Here is a 21,337-nt window from a genome sequence, read left to right as displayed (position 1 = left end):
CACACACACACACAGGCACACACACACACACAGGCACACACACACACACACAGGCACACACACACAACTTTAATGCCCCAGAGCTTCCGCGCCAGGCAGGTTTAGATGAGTTCATCAAAATGTCCATTGGTTGATGCATGAAAAAGATTCTTGGTCTTTTCTACTTCCTCCTGTAGCCCTGACTGGGGAGAGTCTGGGGCTGAAGCTCATGCTCTTCCTGGAGCCAGTCCTGACCTTATGCTGGCATGTCGCTGAGCTTCAAGGGACAGGAAGAACCAAGATATGACACGGTGTTATAGAATCTGGCAGATGAGGCTGTGAGAAGAGACGGATCAAAGCTTTCTGAAGTTTCAAGCCTAGGTGGACTGAGACAACGAGAAAAGCAAGGAACAGGAGACAGAGCGAGAAAGAACGTGTATATACTGAAGAAATGGCAAAATGGCGTCAGGCAGAAGTCGGGGATGGATGGCATAGGTGTAAATTCATAGAAGCACCGTCAGCTCTTGGCTAGTTTCATAGATCCGGCTTGCAAGTCAGTGTCCTACAGCAAGGGGAGAAGGGAGAGGGAGAGAGACTGGGATCCTAGAAATAATCATTTACCCTTTCCTAGACCACGAACAACCGAGCGCCTGCCTGCGTAGACACCTCCTGTGGGCAGAGCTGCGTGATGTGAGCCCGGCAGGCTGCACGGCCACCAGCCGCTCCGTCCCTCTCCCCCACCTCAGGCCGGGCCACGCTGTGCTTCCCACCAGCCGCTCCGTCCCTCTCCCCCACCTCAGGCCGGGCCACGCCGTGCTTCCCACCAGCCGCTCCGTCCCTCTCCTCCACCTCAGGCCAGGCCATGTCGTGCTTCCCACCAGCCGCTCACCGTTCCAGTCTCCCGCTAGAGAGAGAGCTGCCCACAGCCCCTCCCTCCTCCACCCACTGCCTGCCACGGGTTCGTGTCTGTGGAGGTCCTCCTTTCTCCACTGCTGCTCATCCACACCGTTACCCGCCCCTGCTCCTCCATCACTGCAGTCCGCCTTGGCCACAGCCTCATCCTCTCAGTCTCTAGAGTCTTCCGTGCCCTCGCCCTCCGCCTGCAGCGCTGCAGCCGGCCCGTCCTGCCGACAGCGTCCATCCATATCACCTCTCGCCTCACTGACCCCGGCTCTGCTCTTCCAACTCCGCTGGCAGAAGGCCAACCATGAGACTCTCCCAGGGTTCCCATCCTCCCTGACCTCGGCCTTTTAAAAATCCCTTCCAGAGACTGCTGCCCTGACTTCTCACCAGAGAGTAAGTTCTGCTCCCCAAGCTGCAGTGGGAGCGTTCCTCAAGTCCCACTCCATAGAGGACGCAGTACTGCGTGGTCACCAATGAACCCATCTGGTTCAACCAAGAACAGCCACCACCACCCCACCCCCCCCCCCCCCGTGCCAGGCGCCGGGGAACAGCTCTGAGCAAGTCGGCTCCTCCCATGGGTCCTAACAGGAGGAGCATTGAACTTGCAGCGCAAGAAGAGTCAGGTGCCGGAGCGGCACTGGTAGTCGGGCTGGACACGTAGGGCGGGCCTGGCCGAGAAGGTCACAGCTGAGGACAGACTTACAGTGTGACAGGAGGAGGGCATCCCAAGCAGAGCGCGGGGGCCAGGCGGGAGCCCAAGCAGAGCGCGGGGGCCAGGCGGGAGCCCAAGCAGAGCGCGGGGGCCAGGCCAGAGCCCAAGGCAGAGCACGGGGGGCCAGGCGGGAGCCCAAGGCAGAGCGCAGGGGCCAGGCCGGAGCCCAAGGCAGAGCGCGGGGGCCAGGCCGGAGCCCAAGGCAGAGCGCAGGGGCCAGGCCGGAGCCCAAGGCAGGCCTGCGCCCCATGTGGCCAGGCACGGCGGCGGCCAGCCATGGGACAGAGCCCACCTGCGGATCCTCAGTGTTTGCTGCGTGCAGCCAGCCTGCAGCACTCCAGACAGAGAGGAGACAGGATGTGACGTAAGGCTCCTCACTGTGGGGAACACAGCCTCTGAGGTCCAAGAGCTGGGGAGGCTGGGAAGGGAGGCCAGGCCTGAGGCTTTCAGTGTGCGTGGTGTGGCGAGGCCCAGTCCGCGTGCACTGTGAAGATGAGGCTGCCAGGGTCAAGAAGGGCGACAAGAGATGTGGGAGAAAGGGAGGTGTCACAAGTGACCTCGGGGTGTGGCCTGGGCCTCTGGAAGGGTGGGACTCCCCAAAACTGAGGTGGAGAGAGCGGCTGCGGGCAGACAGGCCTCAGGGAGGAGCGGGGGTCGACCCCCACGTGGCCGAGATTCTGGAACATAAAAGGTGGGCATCATCCACACGCAGAGGCTTCTGAGGCCCCGAGATGGGGGCGGGAGGGAGAGGAGTGCGGAAAGAACAAAGAACAGAAAGACCCGCGCTCCGGCATTAACAGGTCTGCGGGGAGAGCAAAGCAGCTGAGAAGTGAGTGGTGAACGAGAGGAACGAGGGAGGGTTGGGCAAGGCAAATGGTTCACAGAGGAAGGATGGCGGGGTCTGCTACCGAGGGGACCCCGCATCCCAGCAGGCTGAGCACCCCGCGGTGCGCGGGCAGCTCGTGGGCATTGCTGACTCCTTGCCAGTCAGGAAGATCCGCAGTATCTCCTGTTTCACATCCAAGGTGAATTGATCACAGCACCACGTTTCCTGTGCCACTCAAAAGAACGCAGCCATGGCACCCCGGCCCTCTGCACCCCCCCCCGAGATGCTCACCCCTGTGCGGTGTTAAATCGTACGTCTTAGAACCCGAGGCATGACTTTTTCACGACAGGCAGCGTGGGGATTCTCATCTTCGCTTCCGGATGGGACCTGGGGGCCTCACCCCGACTCAAAGCCTGACACTTGCTGTGCTGACTCGCGCGTGATCTTGGCCACTGCATGGTGGTCAGCCCTTCCCCTGGAAGTCTGCTGCAAGCATTCTGTAGAGAAAGGCCTGTGCTTCGTCCACGTAGGGCCCGGGGGCTGCGGTGACCCCCGCCCGGAGGAGTGTCCATCACTAACTGAAACCCAGCACTGGCCAAGTCAACCATCAACTCCCATGGGGCTCGGCTTCTCGGTCGTGGCTAAATAGCCGGGATTCCTTGGCTCCAGAAGCGTGGGGAATTCTGCTCTGCTTTAGCTTTGTCAACAACATGGTCTGCCGTGCCCAACTTCCAGGTGAATCGATGGGAAGGGTGCCAGCCAAACCCTAGCGAAGCAGTAGCTCCTCTGCCAAGGATAAGTGCACACATAGGTGGCATTTTCCAAGACAAAGCCAGTGTTCCTCCCTCAGCCGACTCTTCAGTCTTCATCCGCTATCGGTGAGGGTTGAACCAAGAACTCTGAGCCAGTGGCCCCTTGACTCCTCTGTGCCTGTGAGCACACGTGTATGTGAAAGATCATTTGTGTCACCTTCCCAGGAAACACCAGCTGGAGCTCACCCGACTGCCCTGGCTTCTCTTCTGCACCGCGCTTGCCTTGGAGGCCACTTTGGCCAAGAGTGCTACTCAGCTCACTTGGTCCAGTTCCTTTTTTCTTTTTTGGCAGGGGAACTTGAAAGTCCTCAAGCCCTTTTTGCTTTTTTTTTTTTCCTTAATAAGTTCTCACATTTTTGCCCATGCTGGCCTAGACTGCAGTCATCCGGTTTACACTTCCCAACCAGCTAGGGTACCAGGGGTGTGACATCATGCCTGGCTCTTTATTGGTTGAGATGAGATCTTGAGAACTTTTTGCTGACTGGCCTCCATGCTCACAATGTCCAGCTCCTGAATAGTTAGGATTACAGGCATGAACCGCTCTGCACATGGCCTCCACGACTCTTTATAAGACCTCTGGTTCTGCAGGAAAACAGCTGTGTTACATACTCTTCCAGTATGTCACTGATCATTGGGAACTGCTGGCCAGGCAAATAAATGGTGTATGGTCAGGGGAGGAGGGTCCACTGCTTAAGTCTGTCAGTGTTTCTAGTTTATAAATGTGTCCTTCAGATCGCCCTTTGAATGGGCTCCTCACAGGGTCTCTTGTCTGAATGAGAGCTGTGGTTTATTTTTTCTTTTCACTCTTTGTAGCTGGAAACTCACAAGACGGTGTAGGTGAGCCTGGTTATCTCCAAGATAACCAGGAGCAACATGCTACGATGGCCACCGCGCCAGCCGGCAGCACCTGACCCCCCCCCCCACTCCGACTGTCTGCGTGCCTGGCTCCCAGTCTCTGTGTGTGTGTGTGTGTGTGTGTGTCACAGTGCACAATGAAGGTGAAGCTAGAGCAGATTGCTGTGAGTTGCTGTCACAAAGAGCACCGAGAAGGCTGTGGAAATGCTGAACACAGGTTTGTGTTGGAATCCATGCACTCAAGCTTTGCGCCTCCATCTGGAAGGAACCCCAGGCATCAGGCCTGAGAGGCACAGAAGAGGCACCCCCTGATGCACCCCAGCCTTCCCAGCTGCCCAGTGTGAGGTTTGCATTTGTGTGGTTTGCATCCTTAGTTACAACTAACTGAAAACTGTACCAGTAGGGGTGGGGGGAATGATGTGCATCGGAAGGAAAGTGGATGGACCAAAGTCAGGCTTCTGAGACAAGGTCACAGCCCTCAGTAGCCAGGCAGTTTTGTCCTGTGTGCTTCCAAAGGCTCAGAGGGGCTGGGGGCAGGGGCGCAGGGCTGCACTGGTAACCACGTTCTTAGACAGTTCTCCCCATCACTGAGGACCTGGGACAGGACACTTCTGGAACTGAGATGATGAGTAAAGGCACGTGGCTTCTGGGACCTCTGGCCAGGCATCCTGTTCTTAAGGCCTTCCTGTACTGGAAGGTCAGTAGTAAGCAAGTCATGTATCCCATTGTCTTTGTAGGAAAAAGATGCCCGTCAGCCAGGCATCGGTGGCTCAGGCCTGGAATCCTATTTACTCAGGAGGCTGAGATCTGAGGATTGTGGTTCAAAGCCCCAGTAGGAAAGTACATGAGACTTATCTCCAAAATTAACTCCCCCACCCCAAAAAAGGAAGCCAAAATGGAGCTGTGGCTCAAGTGGTTTAGCTTTGATTTAAAAAAAACAAACTCAGGGATAGTGCCCAGGCCCTGAGTTCAAACCCTGAACTGGAACCAAAAAAAAAAGAGACAGCAGCTTTGCACTGTTGCTCGAATGCTGCCCTTTTGTCCTAACAATGAAACATCCTCTAGATACCTCTCTCTCCCAGTGCGCTGGTTGGGGGAATGGCTGCAGGAATTCTCCTTCAGGGTTGCCTTGCTCTCCCTTTGCCCATCTAGACTTTGGAGTGATTTGCAACACTGCTTAGCTCCTGTCAGAGTGCCCTGGAGGCCCCTGGGCTGAACCACCCTCCCTCAGACACCGGGTATCATGGCATGAGCAGAGCCTCAGATCGCACGCACTGCTGCGGTCATTCGAGCTGCCTAAACACGATGTGCAGCACACACTTACCACTGCTGATGGCTTTAACACGTCGTTTTAAAACCTATAACAATTCAAGAGGAACCCATTTTGCCTGTAAATTTGTTTTCTTAGGAATTTTATTCATGGCCATTTTGGAAAACATTTGTTATATCATTGGACTCTCCCATCTCCGTAGGTCTTAAGAATTTAACATTCTTCCAAGCATGGGCAACTTCCATGGTTTGGACACAGAGTTACCCAAAAAAGGCTCCTGTGTGGAAAACGCGGCCCCCAGCCAGTGACCCTTGGAGATGATTGGCTCATGAGCATTCTGACTTCACCAATGGATTGATGAATTAGCACCTGAGTGTACTATTAAAGAAAGAATGGGGGTCTGGTTGGAGGACAGAGACCACTGTGGTGTCTATGATATACTGACCCGCCGTCTCTTGCTCTCTGCTTCCTGACCTTCATGGGATGAGCAGCTTTGCTCCTCTCTGTTACCACAAGTCCGTAGCAATGAGGCCAGTGGACCACAGAATGCACACTCTGAACTGGGGATTGAAACTAATCTTTCCTCCACTAAATGGTCTGTCAGAGGTACTTTGTCACGGCGGGAGGCCTGCTCCTCTCCACAAAGGAAGGAACGAGGAACCTGCTCTCTGTGAAGAGTGAGGCGTCCGTGCCCGTGTGACCTCCCTCTGTCTGCCCCGCAGGTCTGCCGACGTGAGCGCCAACTCTCCGCCGGCCAGTACCAGGGAACCCTCTTTGCTGACCAGCCCTTGATGTTCATCACTCCAGCCAGCAGCCCCCCCAGAGCCAAGCTGTGCGAGCTGGTGCTCCTGGGCGGAGGCCGCGTCAGCCCAACCTCCCAGCGGGCCGTCATCGTCATCGGACCCTACACTGGAAAGAAGAAAGCCACCGTCAAGTATCTGTCAGAAAAATGGGTCTTAGGTAAGAACACGGGCGGCGGGAATCTAAGAGGGAGGGACAAGGGGAGACATGGCCGTCGGGAATTGGCTAGAAAGCCTTTGTTTGGTGGGCACACTAGTTAGGGCAGGCTTCACAAGAGGGACATCTGGCGCCCCTGCCCTCCTTCCACAGGGCCTAGCGGTAATAGTCAGTGACTGTCCTGGTGACCTCCCCCTTCCTTGTCAGCTGAGGTGGACGTGCAGTGGCACCTGGTTTACACGTCCCGTTAGCCCTCACCTCCCAGCAGCGAGCCGTGTGACAGCAGCCCACGGAGAACAGCCATGTGTTCTCCAGGGAGGAGAAGCCAGGACGCCGCAGGTGCTGCCCTTCCAGCGCTCTCCTCCCACGCAGCGGTGACTGGAGGCCACCGCCACCCACGTCACCCTGCGGCCCCCAGGCCTGCAGGGAGGAGCAGGGACGTGCATCCGGTGAGCACGCGCAGCCAGGACAGCAGCCTTTGTGCCAGGCTGGCCATCCCGAGGTGGATACGCTCCCCTGCTCCCTCCAAAGGTCCTGTGGTTTGTGCTGTTAGCTACGTTGTAAGGGTTTCAGAGTGCACGGTACAAGAGCGACACCTTGAAAATGAAAACAGACCATAATACCTCATCACACGGATAATCATCTTAATCACCTGCTCCATAGATGGTGCTCTTGGGCCATCGCAAAAATGTTTTTGTTTTTGGTTGTTTTTTTGTTTTTGTTTTTTTTGCAAAATGGGTGTTTGTTAGGACTAAGCACCGCGCACAGCAGCCAGTCAGTGTCTCGCGGTTCTGGAGGCTGCAAGTCCAGGACCGAGGTGGTCACAGGATAGGCTCACCCAGAGCCTCCTCTGCCTGCCGGTGGTGCCTTCTCCTAGTGGTCTTCCCTCGCATCCACACTCCCTCTCCAAGACACCAGTGAGAGTCAAAGCCCGCCCTCAAGGCCTCATTTTACCCTGCAGCGGCCTCGAAAGTCCGTGTGCACAAATGCAGCCACAGGGTGCGGTGCCAGGGGCTTGAACACAGGACTGGTAAGTGACACGGTCCAGCCCTGGCCAGGCCTGCTCCAGCATCACCCTGTGACCAAGAGCTTCAGCACTGGTTCTTTCTCTCCGTCTCTGCTCTGTCTCTCTTCCCTTTCCTCCTTCTCCTGACCCGCTCCCTCTCCCCCTGCTCCTTTTCAGTCCACCTAACGTAGGCATTGTCCCTGTCTCTCAATCCCAATGTGTGGCTTTTTTCACCCATTTCCAGACACTATCCTTTAATAGGTGATCGATGCCACGCGTGTCCACACTACATTTATGCAGAAGCACATGCCTTTTGTGAATATCTGTAAATGATTGATGTTCATCGTGACGCACTTTTCAAGTGTGGCAGTCAAGTCGGTTTTTACTGCCTGGTACAGAGCAAGTTATCTTTTTCCTGGAAACTAACTTAAAAACAAACCCCTTCTAACTACATTCCAAAAGCCAGAGGTTGTTTACTCTTTCCTAAATTCCAAGAAGCTGACCCTCAAACATCCTATGTTCTGAAAACAGAGCTTCTTGTTTTGTTTTCTAGAGAAGTGTACGTATCAAAATGACACTAACGACAGATCACAATCGTGCTTTGGACATGTCTCATTCAGCTGATTCATATCCACAGTGATCTCACACGGAGGTCCCGGCCGGGTCTGCACCGCTCTGTTCCCCGGTGACGGTGGCAGGCTTCCCGTGCCCCTGTGTCCCCACCCCCACCCCTCACCCCCTTCCATCCAGTCACTTGCTCAGTTCTTCCAGTTGCTTTGCTGGGCCTCTGTCTCACTGGTGGGCTTCGGGTGAAGTCTGTCTACACAACACCCGGGGCTAGCTTGCACAGCCTGTGGGGGTGGGCTGTGAGCGCCAGTTTCAGTTTCTTTTTTCCCCATAATTCACATCCTGTTTAGGCTTTTCATTGATTAGGCCTCTGCGTGGGCCTTGGCAGCATCCGGGTATTGTGTGGCTGCTGCCCTGGCCCTGTCCGTGCAGCCCCTCCCCGCCCCCGGCCCCGTTGTGTTCGTGTTTTTGCTTTCTGAGTTGAATCACAAAACACTAGCCCCCGCTGTGTGCCAGAGCACAAGTACAATTGCTCTGTGTTCACGTTTTCAGGCACAGACCTACAGAACGTGCCACACAGCCCTGCCGTCCCCCGCCCCAGCGTGTTCTCCACCCTGCTTGCCTTGCGTGCTGCTCCAGGGAGATGGCGGCTGTGGGGTATCGCAGGCTGCCTGCTCCTCGTACGTCACCCTCCTGACCCTCACAGACCTACGTGTGTCCTTAAACATTTCTCTAGAGATGCGTCACTCTCACAGTGTGGTAGCATTTATTGATAGGAAGATGCCAAACTGCTTGAAAGCATCAATTTGAAAGAAAAATGATTGTGTTGTGATCATAGATGAAAATACTTCTCAGAATTCATCAATTAAATTTATTCCAACTTCAATAGTGGTGGTAGTGAGAGGGCAAATCTCTAAGAGTCTCAAGAGTAGTTTAGATAAAATAGCCACTTAAAATTCTTAAAAGTAAGCCAGACACAGGTGCTAGCACCTGCAATTTTATCTATTCAGGAAGGATGAGATCAGAAGGATCTTAGTTCCAGCCCAGGCATATACATGAGACTCATTCTCAAGCAATAAGTGGACACATCTCATCAGAACTACAACAGGAAGTCTAAAAAGGTGTATCACAGTCCAGTCACATGCTGGGGGGGGGGGAGAGGGGAGTGAGACCTTATCTTAAAAGTAACCATTGCATAAAAATGATGAGGGGTGTGGGTCAGCGACTGAGTTCATGCCTGGCAATGCAGCCCCTAAGGTCAAAGCCCAGCATCGCCAAAAAGAAAAGCGCTTAATAATATTATTTTCTTTAAATAGTTGTGCAGAGTAGTTACCATGCAACAAGGCAGTTGATGAACACAGTGCATCACTCTCCAGTACCCTCCTAAACCACCTTTCCCTCACGTTCTTATATTTTGTGGGATACGTATTGAGTTTTTACTACGTTCTCTTCATCCCCTTCTTGAGAAATGTTTTAGAAATAGCTCACTGCATCACTTCCAGATTAGATTTGAAAGTTACCCTCCAACATGAGAACTGGGGTTTAAAGGTTTATTTATCTCTATATTTTATAGTTTATGAGGTTCGTGTGTGTGTGTGTGTGTGTGCGCGCGCGCGCGCACACGCGCACGTGTATGCAAGAGAAAACGGCACCAAAGTACAGTCTGTCTTTTCCCAGGACTGCTAACATCCTACTAGTCACACCTATCTGTTAAGCGTATTACTCCTGTACTGTCTGTATCACAAAAACAAACAAACAAAAACACCCAACATTTACAAATTAAGTGGTATTCCACAGACTCCGCCCTGGTCCCCTGGGAGGCCCTGGGTGACCCTGGTGTGTCTTCCCTGCCTGTGAACGGAAGGGGAAGACACAGAGTCACACAGGGCCACGGCACCAGCCACTGAAGCCCTGCACAGAGCACGTGGTGCCCGCCATGCCACTGCAAGGTCACTTGAACAGCCACCATATTGTTCCTTGCTCCTCCCCAGAGCCTGCTTTCCCTGAAACACCACTGTGCTTGGGCCAAGATTATTCATGAATCATTCACCCAGGAGGAGAAATGGGGATTTTGGAGCCAGAACATGCTTATGGGCACTAGAATATGGATGGAAATAAACAGGAAAACAAAAATCAAATTCCCGGCACCAGCAACTACTTGTTTTCAGTAATCCACAGGCCATTTGAAAGCATTTTTGTGGGGGTTTTTTTGTTTTGCACTTTGTTAAAAGTTTTATTTTTATCTTTAAGTAGTTATGCAAAAGAATTACCATTTACCCAAGTAGCATATGAATACAATGGCTCTGATCAATGTCACTCCTTACATCATTTACCCCGTCCCTTCCAACCCAACCCCTTCTCTCAATTTCCTTAATTTTGCAGGATATGCACTGCATTTTTTTTTTTTGTTGGTCTGGGCGCTGTCCCTCAGCTCTTTAGCTCAAGGCCAGCACTCTACCACTTGTGCTACTGCGCTACTTCCGGTTTTCACTTTCCTGCCTAGGCTGGCTCTGAACCATGATCCTCAGATCTCAGCCTTCTGAGTAGCTAGGATTACAGGCGTGAGCCACCAGAGCCCAGCTATGCATTGCATTTACAACTGCATTTCCTCCCCTCTTTCTCTCATTATTTGTCTACCCTCCTCCCCTGAGCCTCCCCAACCCCCTTTCAAGTACCCATTTCCTGGTATTTACTATGTTGGACTGTGAGTTAGCCTTTCTAAGGAATTATATCATTTGAGTTCTCCCCTCAATCTACCATATTTCCATTAATACACTTGGATACCATCCTGAAGTATATATTTATATTTGTATATATAATTCTAACTTGCATATATGAGAAAAAATATGATGTAACCTTTGTCTTTCTGGGCTTGACATACTTCACTTAACATAATTTTCTCCAGATCTTTCCATTTCTTTGCAATGTCCTTCTTTCTAATGGCTGAGTAAATTCCATTTGGGTACATATATCACATATTCTTAATCCATTCATCCATTGAGGGGCATCTGGGCTGATTCCATACCTTGGCTGTGGTGAAAAGTGCTGCAATGAACATGGTTGTGCTGGTGGCTTTACTGTGTGTCCTGGTGTGTAATCTTTTGGATAAATGCCCTAGGGTGGAATTGCTGGTTCATAGGGTAGTTCTATGTTGAGGGTTTTTGCAGGAATCCCCATACTGCTGAAATCATTTCTAATGATCAGACTTCCCTCTGCAGTGATGCGTAACATTCCCATTTAACATGCTGAGCAATTCAGAGCTGTGCCCAGGGTGAGGAAGGCATCCTGGTGGAGCTGAGTCTGTGACATGGCACTATGGTCATTTCAGATGTCCCTCCCCTTCGGTGCTATGTTTGGCCTTTCTCACCAGACCACTTCCATTGTCTGTGCTACATTCAAGAGATAAGACATACATTTATGCCTTTGTGTGAATTAGTGAAATATTCTCAGTAGTGTTGCCAAAATGATTTCCTCATAAGCATTGTCTGCTAGATAAGGAACTAGTCTCGCAGCTTGCAGTAGGGAAAGCAGCAGACAAACCAGAGGGTTGGGGAGCAGATCTGCCCTCAGCCTGCTCTTCTGGCCCCAGTCTGCTACTTTAATCTCACCATGGAATCTAATTCCAGAGCCCTGGAATTACCAAGATGTCAGAATGAAAACTGGTGGGGTTTTATCATTTCAGTGTCTAATAGGCATATGCTTGTTTTAAATTATGCATGTATGCATATGTGTGATGCGTGGTATTTTAACTTTAGCTTGGGAAAGATATGGAAACCATAGGTTCGGAAGTTGAGCGAGTGCTGAAGCTCTCCATAAACGATATCCACTGCTCACCCGGTGGTCCATGGATGACCGTCTGAATTTTCATAACTTGCCAGGTCCATCTTCTCTACTCAACACCAACAAAGTCCAATTTGAGCAATATGAATTTTGTTGGATAAGTGAAGGTTAAAACACATAGGAAAGTCCAAAGAGAAACAAAAAAGCGAAATGCCTCGCCCTGCGTCCTCACCAGCCTCGCGTGGCTTCCTTGAGACCATGCCTAGAACAGCAACTAAGCACAAGACCAGCAGCCACAGCCTCGTGGCAACACTTCATCTCCTTCGGAAATCTGGTGGTCAGGTTTGGAAGGCAAAGTGGCCATGTTGGTGCTACCATGAAGAATGAGGGTTGTAACACGTCTCTTCCTCAAGACGTGCTAGACTGCTCTGAAGCAGACTCCTCTGACGCAGCTCTGGGCTTAGGCATGAGTGCCCGGTGTTCAGCAACAGGCAGTGTCCTGTGACTGGGAGATACAGAGGAACTCCCAGCTCGGCCTCCAAACAGCCGCTGCGTCTAGCCTGTCTTTGCTGTTGAACTTAATCATGGACACTGATCAACTCTTCAGGTGATGACAGTTTCTTGTGCCATTGGCATTGTAGACTTTAGCTCTGTGGTGGTGGTGGTGGTGGTATAGACTTTAGTTCTATCGTTGCTGCTGTTGTTGTTAATATTGATGATCATAAAGCCTGGAATGCTGGAGTCCAGGTCAGACCTCAGGTGACTGTATTTGATAATAAGCTTTGTAATCTGGTAAGATTAAATGAAGTCATGGGGGTGGGGGTGCTTAATCCAATAGGATGAGTTTTTTCTATTAGGCAAAGATGTGCGCGTAGAGAGAAAAGACCACGCAAGGACCCTGGGATCAGGTGCCATCTGCACCCCAAGCATAGCCTCAGGCACCTTGATCCCCGCACTTCATTCTCCACAGCTGTGGGGGAATAGATGCTCAGTCTAACCTGTGCATCGAGGCCCTTTGCGATAGCATGCAGCTGACTCAAGCAGCTCAAAATTCATTCTGAGACCACAATGCAAATTGACTTGTGTGCAGCAGGAATTGAAGGGGAACTATCTGTCTTCTCTGGGGCTTCACAGCAAATGACTGAAGACAGAACTACAGCCCAGTCACTGCTCTCCAGGTCAGCACTCCATTATAAGAAGCAAGGGCTGGTGTGGGCTCAGGAAGTGGTGTTTCTATTCAGAAACACACTCAGCAGAAGCTGGGATTCCCCTAGCTGGCCTGAGGCTGACAGGCCCGTCCCTGAGTAAAACTGCAATACATATCATTCACTTTGCAGGAAGCAAGGGGAAAAAAAGTAGTTGGATGAAATTATCTTGTTTTATCTGTTGACCACTTTTTGAATAATTAATGCTTGAAGATGAATGAATGTGGATCACGAAAGTGTTCTGGAGAATGTTGCATGGAATAAATGACAGGAACAATGCCAAATGTTAGCACAGAAGGGGAAGAAACTTAGCATTAGCAAACACTGATTTCCTTGTGGGGAGAAAAACTTCTAAATGGTAAAAAGAGCTAGAAATATTGTGAAAGCAAGGAAGAAAAAGGACTACCTGGGGCTGTGACTGCAGGCACAACCAGTAAAAACCCGCGTGTGTTGATGAACCCTGAGTCAAACGTGCTACGTGATGACCTTTTCAGGCTGATGGAAGGGATTATTAGGAAAAGGTTACCAACGTTGAAAATTCTGTTCTTTGAACATCTGAACAACTTCAACCATTATAAGAAGGCTTTGAAAACGCTCATTTAAAAAAAAAGGATGACAGGCTCCAGCCTGTCATCTTAGACGTCTAAGGATGGGAAGGCCGCAGCTCGAGGCCAAACTGGAAGAAAAGTCTGCAAGAGTCCATTTCAGCAGAGGGAAGCCAGACGCCACGGTACATGCTAGTCATCTCAGCTGCGTGGGAGCTGAGATCAGGAGAACTGTGGCTCAGGCTAGAAAGCTGGACACCATGCACCTGTTCTCCCAGCATCAACAGGAAGCCGCAGCCCAGGCACACACCTGGGTGGGAAATGAGATCCTGTCTAACATCAGGGCCGGAGGTGTGGCTCGGTGATACAGTACCTACCTAGCAAATGCAACACCCCGAGTTCAAACCTCAGTACTGCAAAAACCATGAAAAAAACGACCAGATCCTGGACAGTGTGCCTCTCACCACCCACCACATCAGCTACTGCATGGCGGTAGCAGAATGGAAGACCGGGGAGTGCCAAGCCCTCAGAGGAGCAGAAGCTGTCGGAACCAACTCCATAGGAATTCTGCACAGCAGGTAAAGGTCTGCAGCAAGGAGGCAGGTGTTCAACGGAGGAAAGCCGTCCTCACAGCAGCAGGGAAGCCTGGCGGCCGACGTGATGCCCTGCCTGGCCGGACACTGCAGGGCCATGCCTCCTGTTCATCGCTGCTACATGCACGCGGAGCCAACGCAAGAGAAAACAGGTGAACTGGACTAGACCACAACTGCACCAACCAGCACAATCAGAAGAGCAAAAAGCAGTCTATGAAACAGGAGGAAAATATTTGCCATAATGAGGGCACATATCCAGAGAATACAAAAACTAAACCTGCAGTTTAACAAGAAAAAACAAATAAGCTGAAAAATGGGCAACAGACTTGAATGACTACCATTCCAAAGAAAGCACGCAGATAGATAGATGGTCAGCGTAGAAAACAGCGCCCAGCACCAGTGATCATCAGGGAAATGTGAACCAAAAACCCCAAGATACCACTCACACCCATTGCAATGGTGCTATCCAAAAACTAAACAAAAGATTAGAAAATAGCAAGTGTTGAAAGGGAATGTGGGCAAATCGGAACCCTGGTGCACTGCTGAGAGGAATGTGAACTGTGGCCCACTAGGGAGAGCAGCATGGGGACTCCTCAGAACACGAAAAACAGAATTGCCATGTGGTCTAGCAATCCACGACTGGCCATGCACTCCACGAATTCAGGCAGGGTTTGAAAGGGAGGCTTGTTCCTACACACCAGCAATGGCATTATTCACCACAGCCAGAAGTAGAAGCAACACAAGAATCTACCAATGAGTGAAAGAGCAAGCAAGACGTCGTTTGTACACACCGGGCCATATTATTCAGTCTTCCAAAGAAACTGTAACCCTAGCACTTGAGAAGTTCAGGTAGGAGGATCTCAAGTGTATGGGCAGCCTGGGCTACAGAGTGGGACCCTGTCTCAGGGGGAAAAACAGGAAGGGAAGGAGAGGAAGGAATTGGACAACAGGGAAAAAAGGGAGGGGATAGTTATAAAGTAGAAAACCCCCGTGCATCCGGGCTGGCCCTGTGATAAGACCATTTGACTGCCGTTTGTGGCTGGCAGGCAGAAGTGGGTGTTCCAGCAATGACAGGCACCTGCAGGCTGTCCCGGCCGGGCCCTGGCCTGGCCCGAGTCCTCCGTGCGCCTTCAGAGAAGTGGAGGCGTGGGAGCATCTCCAAGCAGCAGGAGGCAGGAAAGGACGGTGAGAACCACGCCCTGTTCCCTTCAACTACAGCACCGTGCAGGCCATTCACCAATCAGAAACAACCCCTCTGTGTGTCAAGGATGTTCCAGGCTGAAGGTGTAGGTGATGACAGGAAAGACACAGTCCTTGCTCCGAAGGGTTTATATTGAAGGAAGAGGCCATGAACTAACACACTGAGGGGTCTGGCTGGGACGTAAACAGGTCAGCACATTCCAGGCGTCAGTTCCCGCGTCCCGTAGGGGCCCCAGGCCAGGTCCCTGGCTTGCTGCCGCTTCATCTTTGAGATTCTTTGGATCACTCCATACTTTGCAGCCCATTTCTTCTCTGTTACTCTGAAAAGCTTCTGCCCCACTTGCTTCCCCTGACCATTCTCAGGAGCTTTGTCGGTGTGAGGAAAGAACGGCGGGTGTGAAGCTTGCGTTCACGTTCCGTCGCATTTCAACCCAAATAAGTGGAGAGTGTACAGTTCACGGGGCCCGTGGGGGCACTGCACCCCGATGTCATTGGGGGGCCGGGTCTTCACCTCCCTCTCTGGGCCAGGTGCTGGGGTGGGACCACATTAAAGGCCAGTGTCACCCCAGAAAGCTTCTTCACTGTGAGCAAGCAGCCTGAGCCAGCCGCGGGAGCCGTACCTCGGAGCCGGGCCCAGGCTGCTCAGCGGGCAGCACAAGCACCAGCACCTTCCAGGGTCCGTGTCCCTCCTGTGTCCAGTATGAGGACCACAAGAGACAGGGCCTGAGGGGCCTTGCTAACGTGAACTGTCATAAAAGACAGAGGCCCAATCCAACCCAAGCCAACAGCACCTCCCCCAACAATCCTCGTGAAAAAAAGTAATTTCGCTGAATACTGATTTGCAGTCTTGTAAATGTTCTGAGATTTGCCCACCTCTGTGTGTGTGTGTGTGTGTGTGTGTATGTGTGTGTGTGCGTGCATGTGCGTGTGTATGTATGTGTGTATGTGCTGGTTCTAGGCTTGAACTCAGTCACAGCTCTACTTCTGGCTTCTTTGGTGGTTAACTGTAGATAAGAGTCCCAAAGACTTTCCTGTCCAGGCTGGCTTTGAACTGAAATCCTCAGATCTCAGCCTCCTGAGTACCTAGGATTACAGGTAAGAGTCACTGACACCCAGCATTGTCTACTTATTTTTAAAACATAAATAGATCAAGCATCATTAAATAAGTATTCCCAGTATCTGTCATGGAGAGCAGGTAATATGAAGAAGAATCAGGACAGCAGAGGTGGAGGCCCAGGGCCTTGGCTCAGTCACCAGGCCCAGGCTTGATCTCTTTTTCCTTTATTTTTGTTTGTTTTTCTGGTAAAGCCTCATGCTAACTTTGCTCGAGCCGGCCTCAAACCCCAATCTTCCTGTCTCTTCCTCCAGAGTGGCTGGGGCTGATTACGTGTGTGCGTCTCTGTGCCTCGCTGGATCACCTTCTAGAGCCCAGCACAGCCACTTTCCATTTGCTGGTTGGAGGTCAGCAGGTCTGCCCGGGGCAGCTCGAGGCTCATCCTGCAAAGGGCCTCTGGGAACACTTGTGACCACTGTGCCGGGCTGCTGCCAGGTGCCCAGGCCTGGCAGGTGCCCAGAGGCTGCGGGGCCTCGGTGCCACGGGGAAGCAGAGGAGGTGCGTGCCCTGAACGCTGCCTGGCTACAGAGCCCCTGCTGTTTCTCCCAGCCCCAGCCTCTGTCACTGACTGGAGAAGCAAAGACAAAGCTCCCAGATCTGCAGCACAATCATCAGCCACCTTCCACCCTTAGCAGCTGGAGTGTTAGTTAAGCAGCGTGATCTGCCTGCCACGTAGAAGAAGGTTGGCCGTGTGTTGATCCCATATCCTAACTGTGTGACTGCACCGAAGATGGCTAGTCGACCTGTGTTTGTTTAACTTGGGCCGAAACTTGCTAAAGTAATAGTCTTCTCTTTTTTTTAACGTTTTTGTTTTTTTGTCTTCTGGTGAGTTTTTTGTTTGTTCGTGTTGTTTTTTAATCCTCGGAACTGCCCTGTGCAGCTCCTGTCTCCCTCCGCTAGCTGGGACTGGCATAACGCACATAGGCACACTTCCTGGGTGTCTGGAGGTTCTTCAAAGTCCATGGTGTTGGGATGGAGGACGTGGTGGTCTTCAGATGCCAGATGAACCTGGATGGAAGCCACCTTCCCGCTGTGAGGGCCGCTGGGCCTGGGCCCGGCGACTGCCAGCGCCTCTCAGCGATCGGACTCCACCTGAGGGCCACACGCTTGTGACAAGCCCACAGGTCACACCACGCAAGGCACCAGGCCCAGTTGCAGGCAATGGGGAGTGGCGTTTAGCTGACTGTTTCTATATTTTTTAAAAATCAGGGCTGTAAGCTTGCTAGTTGCTCTACTAATTGAACCATGCCCCTGGCCTTTTTGTACTTTTCAGTGTTTGTTGTTGTTGTTGTAAAGGTGATGTACAGAGGGGTTGCCATTACGTAAGTCGGTAGTGAGTACAATTCTTTGTGAGCAGCGTCACCCCTTGCCTCGTTTTCTCCCAGTTTTTCCTTCCCCACAAGCTGTGTAATTCGTTTTCAACAGTGTCTAGTGAGTATCACTGCTGCATTTGTTCACCCTTTGTTCCACCATTTCTGTGCTCCCACTTTGGTTATTTTTTAGACAAGGTATCACATTTTCACCCAGGGCTGGCCTCAGACAATGATCCCTCTACTTCTGCCGGCTGGGTAGCTGTGATTACAGGTGTGAACCTGACCTGTTGGTTGAGGTAGGGTCTCACTAACTCTTTGCTTGGGCTGTGTTCAAACCATGATCCTTCTGCCTCCTGAGCAGCTAAGGTTACAATCAAGAGCTCAATTCTCTGCTTTATCTTTTCTAAAATGAAAAGTCAGTGCCTCTCCAGCTAGCTTTTTTTCCCACACCACAGTAAATGAATGGGTGGGTGGATGGATGGATGGATGGATGGATGGATGGATGGATGGGTGGGTGGGTGGAGGGAGGGAGGGAGAGACTGCGGGAGGTAGATGTATGGGTGGGTGGGTGGATGGATGTGGGCGGATAGATGGATGGGTAGGTGGGTGGATGGATGGATAGATGGAAGGGTGGGTGGTTGGATGGATGGGTGGGTGGGTGGATGGATGGATGGGTGGGTGGGTGGATGGATGGATGGAAGGGTGGATGGATGGATTGATGGATGGATGGGTGGATGGATGGATAGATGGGTGGGTGGATGGATGGATGGGAGGGTGGAGGGAGGGAGAGAGGGAGGGAAGTAGATGTATGGGTCGGTGGATGGATGGATGATGGATGGGTGGGTGGATGGATGGCTGGATGGTTGGATGGATGGCTGGATGAGTGGGTGGATGGATGGATGGATGGGTGAGTGGCTATGGATGGATGGGTGGATAGATGGATGGATGGATGGGTGGGTGGGTGGATGGATGGATGGATGGATGGATGGGTGGATAGATGAGTGGATAGATGGATGGATTGGTGGATAGATGAGTGGATAGATGAATGGGTGGGTGGGTGGATAGATGGATGGATGGATGGGTGGGTGGGTGGATGGATGGATGGATGGATGGATGGGTGGATAGATGAGTGGATAGATGGATGGATTGGTGGATAGATGAGTGGATAGATGAATGGGTGGGTGGGTGGATAGATGGATGGATAGATGGATGGGTGGATGGATGGATGGATGGATGGATGAGTGGGTGGATGGATGGATGGATGGATGGATGGGTGAGTGGCTATGGATGGATGGGTGGATAGATGGATGGATGAGTGGATAAATGGATGGATGGATGGGTGGGTGGGTGGATGGATGGATGATGAATGGATGGATGGACGGATGTGGATGGATGGATGGGTGGGTGGGTGGGTGGGTGGGTAGGTAGGTAGGTAGGTGGGTAGATGGATGCTTTCGTGGGTTCAGCAGATCTTTATTTCATTATCTTAAGAATCCAAGCAACTGTCATTCACAGAGTTTCCTGATCTCACTATCCTTCCTCGAAGTATGCACAATAAAAATGGAGGTGTAACTCCAGTTTTTTTTTAGAAATGTCTTTCCAGGGAAGGGTGAAGGGGAAACAACATAGGGGAATCTGTTCAAAGTACATTTTACACATCCACATAATTACCACAGTGAACCCTCTGTACAATTAATGTATGCTAATGAAAACATTTCCATTGAAATGAACACATGTGAAGGTGGGTAGCTTTTATGTGAATTTTATATATGTTAGCTATAGCTTGCTAATCATGTACACTGATGATCTGTTCTAAGTGTTGCAAATTCTTTCGGGATGTTCCAGCATGGTGGAAACTACTCTGGGTACTGTAACCTAACAGGACAGCTGGCTGAACTTGAACTGTGACCTTTGCCACTGGGAAACTGAACTATTTTTGTGCTATTCTGTTCTATTTTATCTTATTTAAAAGCCACATGTGCTGTAAGGACAAGCAGGCCTGAAGCTGTCACAACTCTGAACCATTTAGGACTCTGAAGGTATGATTTCATGTGTGCATTTTACTGTTCCACTGTCTACAACTGCCAAATGGGTTTTATTTCTCTCCCCAGATTCCATCACTCAGCACAAGGTGTGTGACTTTGAAAACTACTTGTCTCTTCAGTGACGAGGGCTTGGCCTGTGGCCACTGCAGCAGACTTGCAGAGCTACCTACATCCCCCAGTGAGAAGTGGCTGTGAAAAGAAGGATCTCGCGTGCTGAGGATGGCTGCAGCCCCGCGTCCGCCCCGCGTCCGCCCTGCGTGTGAGGGGGCCTTCGTCTCCAGAACACATGCGTGACCTGCTGGTGGTCGTGTCTGTATCCCCCAGCAGCGCTGGCCAGGCTCCCGCTAGGTGCTTTTTCTGCTAGGCTAGTTTTTTATACCTTAGTCATAATCATAATTAAAATGACACCGAAGTTTGTCCTTAAAGCATTGTACTCCCAGAATAAAAACTAACTTCAATTGTTTGACTGCCAAGAATAGCCAGAGAACCCCATACATCTATTGGCTTACATCCCAAGATCTTGGGATGTAACACGTCCTAGTAAATACGAAGGCTGTTCGCCTGTGATTGAAGTTCCGTTGGTGTATCTGAGGTCCCCCCACGGTGACTGTGGAGGACATGTGGCAGTGTTGTATGATGAGGAGGTGAGCCGCTCGCTCCTGTGGGCAGCGCAGCACTGGCAAGAGGCCGAAGCCTGCACCGGCCCACGGTGCCCTGGAAGGTAGAGGAACGCCAGTCCTGGTAGGAGGGGAGATGGCACTGAATGCTCACCACACGGTATTGTTCCCTTTCTCTTATTTGTCTGCTCCCTGTCTGAGCGACTGGAGTCCTATCTGCCCAACGCTTCACTCAGAAAATGCCTGCCGCCCTAGCCTCTGTCCACAGAGGCTGTGTCTGCAGTGCCAAAGAGTGACTGGACCACGCTCCACGCATGTGCCCTGCTCGCAAGGGAAGCGTGGCCTGTAGGCAGAAGCCACTGAGTCCTCCGTCCCCTGACGTAACCCCCCCTCCACTCCCTGCGGATCATGCCCACCAAGGTTGCCCTAAGTGATGTCTAATTTAGTGCTCTCCTGCAGTTTATTAAACCTCCTTCCCACTCTGACCTCTGAGGCTGGGCAGGTGGGTTCTTATTTTTTCCCTTGCTCATCAAAAGTACATATTCGCTCATTTAAAGACTTTAAGACAAGTGTCAGGGTTTGGAAAGCGTATGACCCCAGTAAGGTCAACTCATCCATCTATATGTACACTGACTGAGGACAGGTAATTTGGCACAGTGGCTTATTCATAAGAATATCCACACCCTTGATACACATAATAGAAATAAAACATCCTAATAGAAGAAATCTTTATGATGTATAAACTAAACTGAAAAGAAATGAGACAAACATTCAGCAACATCCAAATAATTTAGTGGGTTATACATCAGTCTGATAAAATGTCAAATAACCTTTACAATTATGAAAGTTGGTCCAATGTGGGAAATGTTTATGAAATAATTATTTTATTACAATCAGAACCAGGTAAGATTCTGTATTACAGCACAGTGAAGCTATAGGAAGGCAACACAGAGAAACGCTGTGGGAGAGGTAAGCAACCACAACTGACTTTTACATAACTTTTCTCAGTGTCACAATATTTGATCAGCAATGTTACCA

At 51.2% G+C, this 21,337-nt stretch overlaps 1 protein-coding gene across 1 annotated transcript in view; it reads left to right on the top strand.

The window, feature by feature from the left end:
* The window catches only part of Mcph1 (microcephalin 1), a 150,710-nt gene extending 129,669 nt beyond the window's left edge, over nucleotides 1-21,041 (top strand). Inside the window, exons 13-14 of the mRNA XM_013024245.1 lie at nucleotides 6,080-6,317; nucleotides 19,749-21,041. Of these exons, the coding sequence (XP_012879699.1) occupies nucleotides 6,080-6,317; nucleotides 19,749-19,804 (294 nt within the window). The 3' untranslated portion in view covers nucleotides 19,805-21,041. The remainder of the gene's footprint in view (nucleotides 1-6,079; nucleotides 6,318-19,748) is intronic.
* The last annotated feature ends 296 nt before the right edge of the window (nucleotides 21,042-21,337 follow it).

The sequence above is a fragment of the Dipodomys ordii genome, unplaced genomic scaffold, assembly GCF_000151885.1.
Source record: "Dipodomys ordii isolate 6190 unplaced genomic scaffold, Dord_2.0 Scaffold74, whole genome shotgun sequence".
Taxonomy (NCBI): Eukaryota; Metazoa; Chordata; class Mammalia; order Rodentia; family Heteromyidae; genus Dipodomys; species Dipodomys ordii.
Note: the sequence above shows the minus strand (reverse complement) of the source record. Positions and strands in the feature narration are given on the sequence as shown.